Here is a 5,000-nt window from a genome sequence, read left to right as displayed (position 1 = left end):
ATTCGGGGACATACTGTGAGTACTCTGCAATTCCTTATAATTTACTTAGCTATTGCATTTGTTATCATGACCATCATTGAGTTTGCGCACACTGGCAGTCAAAATAGAAACATATATATATATATCTTACAAGACGTTACATTGTTACCGTGTACGTTCCTTTGCCCCCCTGTTCGTTGATGTAACAGCTGTAAAATCCGTTACCCACGACGAGGGAAAGCTTGCAGCTGGGGTCATCATAAGCAGCAGAGACTAGTGCACCGACAGCATCGTTAACAACAATCTTCACATCCAGGACGCATGACTGTGCAGAACATTATACCAGGAAAAAACGCTAAGTAGGTTGGACTTTGTACATCATTAACTATGACTAAAAAAGCAACATCAGCTGGTTAAGTAATTTAACATTTCTGTAATACAATACAGAACATTCAGAATACCGACCAATGTATCATTAAGGTAAGCACATTTCATACACAAAAGGCACATGATATAGCTATAAGATGAAACATAGAAACTATATGATGAACGTTCTGTTATCTTAAGTTGACCGAGTGTCTTCTGTTTGAAATGTGTGTCTGTTTAAGATTAAACTAGCAGTTTAACGTTGCGACTTAAAAGCAATTACCAAAAATTCATGGTGTGTGACATTTATAGATATGTATGCATATATAGATTGAGAGAGAGAGAGAGAGAGAGAGAGAGAGAGAGAGAGAGAGAGAGAGAGAGAGAGAGAGAGAGAGAGAGAGAGAGAGAGAAAAAGAGTGAGAGGGACAGAGATAACGAGATAAAGATAGACAGATAAATATATATATATATATATACTAGAATGAATACCCGCTTCGCCGGGTAGCCGGCTTCGCCGGGAAGAAGTACTTAGAGCCGTACGCCGGCTTCGCCGGGTCCGAACAATGGACCCGCCAAGCTTAGGTCCCTCCCAGATTCGTGGAATGGGAACAGCACGAAAATGATTCAGTGGCCATAATGCCATTCCTGACCATATCGAGTCCCATCCTTGTCGACGAATGTAACCGTGCACCTTTGGAGGCGAACTCCACTCAAACAGGATTGAGCAATTTAGAGCTTGTCTGTAAGCCCTTTTGAACTGTTATGGCTTTTCAAAGGAAGGCCAGTACATACAAATACACAAAAGCCGCCAGACCACATCACAAACAGAACTGAACAATCCCCAGGTGTTGCTCACATAGAGACACACACACACACACACACACACACACACACACACACACACACACACAAACACACACACACACACACACACACACACACACAAAAACACAGAGAAGCCGTATCTATAGAGAGATGGATGACAGTGTATTTTTCGCGTGGCTATAAATTGATTCGACCTTTGCACTTTTACAGTGAGGATAATTTACGGGTCTAATTTACGTTCTGGACACTGCGGTGACCTTCTAAAAATAGTAACAGAACGCCGGGAATATCCGAAGATGCCCCATAGTGCACCATACGAAGGAAGGGAGGTAAACGCTGAAAACCTGGAGAAGATGAGAAGATAAGGAAGAGTTACTTATAATGGTGAAATGAACACAAAAACCAAAATCGGTTCAGCGCTGCGCGCTGAGAGCACGTGTTGAAATATCTCATCGATGATATTGTGTCCGGGGTGTAGCTGAATACGGTGTCCAAATTTGAAAAAGATCCACCGAGAACTTTGGCTTTGGTGTGTCGGTATGGGGGCCCGGGTAGCTGAGGTGGAACCAAAATAGCTGAGGTGGAACCAAAATCGGTTCAGCGCTGCGCGCTGAGAGCACGTGTTGAAATATCGACCAGGTTGTGTCCTGTCCCGGGTCTACATGAATATGCCCACCAAATTTGAAGCAGATCCATCGAGAACTTTGGCCGTGCATCGCGAACTCACACACAGACACACACACAGACACACACACAGACACACAGACACAAGTCGTATATATATATATAGATATAGATAGTGAGAGAGAGCGAGTGATAGAGATATAGGGAGATGGATAAATAGATAGATAGAAAGATAAATAGATAAAAAAAAGAGATAGAGAGAGAGGGAGAGAGAGAGAGATAGAGAGAGAGGCAGATATATATATATATATATATATATATATATATATATAGAGAGAGAGAGAGAGAGAGAGAGAGAGAGAGAGTCAGAGGGACAGAGATAAATAGATGTATATATATAGATAGTGAGAGAGAGAGTGATAGAGATACAGGGAGATGGATAAACAGATATATACATAGAACGATAAATAGATAGAGTGAGAGAGAGAGAGAGAGAGAGAGAGAGAGAGAGAGAGAGAGAGAGAGAGAGAGAGAGAGAGAGAGAGAGAGAGAGATGTAGAGACAACGAGAGAGAGAGAGAGAGAGAGAGAGAGAGAGAGAGAGAGAGAGAGAGAGAGAGAGAAATTGTGTGTGCTTATGCAAATGGGTGTTTGAAGGAATCACCATTTTGTCTTTTGGCAAAGCATTCTGGAGCAGCTCCCTCAGATCCTTGTTGTCAAATCCACTGCACTGAAATTCTTTGGTCCACTTTGTGAGGTAAGCCTGCGAAAGATCTGGTCTATTTTCGCATGGGAAGGAGAAGACGAAAGCCACTCGAAAATCCTTGCCCAACATGTCATGGTCTTTGACAAATTTCTTGACGCAGTCTGCAATGAGGTCAAAAAGCTGAAACAGACAAAGAAAACCAGCTTCAAAACACCTTTTGTTTTAATTCTAAAAACATAATTTGTTTCCTGCACTTTGCTCACCACAGGTGTTGTAGCCAATATTTAAAACACTCAACAATAGTCTACTTCCATGTGTCTAAAAGTGACGAAACAAAATTAAAGTACAGATTCAGGTTTTAAAGGGAACAAAAGTAGCCTGAACACGTGAAACAACAAATGCAAATCACAGCACACAGTTACAGTTTCACTCTAGTAAAAAAAATCTAACCAAAGTAAAGAGGTGCAAAAACAATTTGAAAAATGCAGTCACCTGTATGCTTGTGCTTCGGCGAGTTAACTCTGGTATGTGGTAGTGTTCAGACCATACACCACTTTTCTTGTTAGCTTTAAACTTGACGAGTCGAATCTTTAAATCGCCACTGCCAAGGTCAACCACCAGAAACGCAGCATTCACCGTAACTGTAAAATACATTCTAAGAGACTTGAAATCAGGTTCTATTTAGATTAAGCATTTTAATGACAGAACACACATTTTGACAAATGTTATTCGTATAAGAATGACTGAATGAATTGCGTATAATTTGCCTACTGTTTGCAGCTATGAACACACTGTCACTGCTGCTGATATTGATGTTGATGGCAACAACTATGATATATGCGTTTGTTACAATCAGTTAAAACGGACAGCTATCTTTAAAGATACTATACTTAAGGCGCCATATTGAAAAGTTTTCTGATGATTTGGACCTTAAAAAGTTCAAGGGACATTCGCTGTAATGTAATTTAAAAACACCTCCAAAGATTTGCTCAAAACTGCTCCAAAAGTATGCCTAATAATTGTATGAATTTTAATCAGCGAGTGGTTTGCTTTGCGCAACTCTCCTGTCAGGAGTCAGGACTTCTGGTCGTCATAATTATTTATTGAGTTTTGATAGATACCCATTCGTCAAACAGATTAAAACCGTTGGATTAAGGAAGTCAAACCTACAGTGTGTCATCTATTCAACTCCCAACACAAACTATGTAGCGTAGCTCTCGGCTCAATTTCAAATCTGTATCTCTAGGTACAATACTCAGGGGCGAAAGGTAGAACACAAATTACAGTCTGGGATTCCTACTAAAAAACTGCCGTCTTCCATTTGGGTAACTCAGCGCTCAAACGTTTATTTTAAGGTATTCCTGGTGTGTGGTCACATAATTACAGCCCACAACCAGATGGGGCAATAAGAGACCGTTTTATTGTTAGATATAATCACTTTAAACCAAAAACAAATGTTCCATGCACACAGAGATTATAGTATATTGCTATTTCATATGTTACGTGGATTTCCATTGGTCAATTGGGCAAAACTGAGCTCAGTGCAAAAGTGATATCGACGACATTTCCGTCGATATCAGTTTTGATATCGACGACCTCTTTATTGCTTCCCCACTTCAAAATCTAAAACACCTAAATTTAAAATCAAACAAATATATATGAAAATGTAATTATCCCAGAATTTAGTTGAGCAAGTGACAAGACTTTTTGAAAGGAAAGACATTTTAAAATACTGAAAAGTACAAGAAAAGAGTGAACAAAAAGAAATAATAATCAGAGGGAGGAATAGGAACAGCCAAAACTGAGACAAAATACAAAATGTCCAGAAAATTAGCAATATATCTAACATTGACTGACTGTGTGATGATATCTTCTGCCATTGGTCTGTTTCGACAGTGATATCAAAATCTCGACCTCCGGTCTCGATTTTGATATCACTGTCTCAACAGACCATAGCAGAAGATATCATCACACAGTCCGTCAATATTGGGTACTATATACAGCGTAAACGTCACCAATATAACTATTTAAAACCTCTGCACTCTGCGTTAAGATGTAAGCTACAAATAGGCAAAACCAGACCATTCATATGAATGTGTGTTTTCTGATTAGAAGCAAACATAAGTATTGATTTTTTGGGGTAGGGGAATTACCCTCCGCAATGCCTTGAAACATATCGAGTATCATAGTATGTAGATCAACTTACCTTCGTTCTGTAGAAGAGGTCTAAGGTAAACATCATTGTCGGTGTGACAACTGTTCATCTCCTTTTCAATATGTTGCATCACATCCTTGCAGTCTTCTGTTGACAACTGGAAACCTTTCACGAACTCCTCGAGCTTGATACAAACACATTATACCCAGATACAATTACCACACACTTACAACTAACTCATCACCTTAATTTCAAGAAATCTATATGAACGCAAACAAGCATACACTGTTACGCATTTATTATTTAGTTTAGGCCTCTCTCTCTCTCTCTCTCTCTCTCTCTC

At 39.7% G+C, this 5,000-nt stretch overlaps 1 protein-coding gene across 1 annotated transcript in view; it reads right to left on the bottom strand.

Annotated features, from left to right (window-relative positions):
- The window catches only part of LOC138973589 (hexokinase type 2-like), an 11,735-nt gene extending 6,880 nt beyond the window's left edge, over positions 1-4,855 (bottom strand). Inside the window, exons 1-4 of the mRNA XM_070346300.1 lie at positions 4,709-4,855; positions 2,995-3,143; positions 2,461-2,682; positions 149-304 (exon numbers count right to left, since the gene is read on the bottom strand). Of these exons, the coding sequence (XP_070202401.1) occupies positions 149-304; positions 2,461-2,682; positions 2,995-3,143; positions 4,709-4,787 (606 nt within the window). The 5' untranslated portion in view covers positions 4,788-4,855. The remainder of the gene's footprint in view (positions 1-148; positions 305-2,460; positions 2,683-2,994; positions 3,144-4,708) is intronic.
- Positions 4,856-5,000: the final 145 nt, after the last annotated feature.

Source organism: Littorina saxatilis, linkage group LG8 (genome assembly GCF_037325665.1).
Source record: "Littorina saxatilis isolate snail1 linkage group LG8, US_GU_Lsax_2.0, whole genome shotgun sequence".
Taxonomy (NCBI): domain Eukaryota; kingdom Metazoa; phylum Mollusca; class Gastropoda; order Littorinimorpha; family Littorinidae; genus Littorina; species Littorina saxatilis.
Note: the sequence above shows the minus strand (reverse complement) of the source record. Positions and strands in the feature narration are given on the sequence as shown.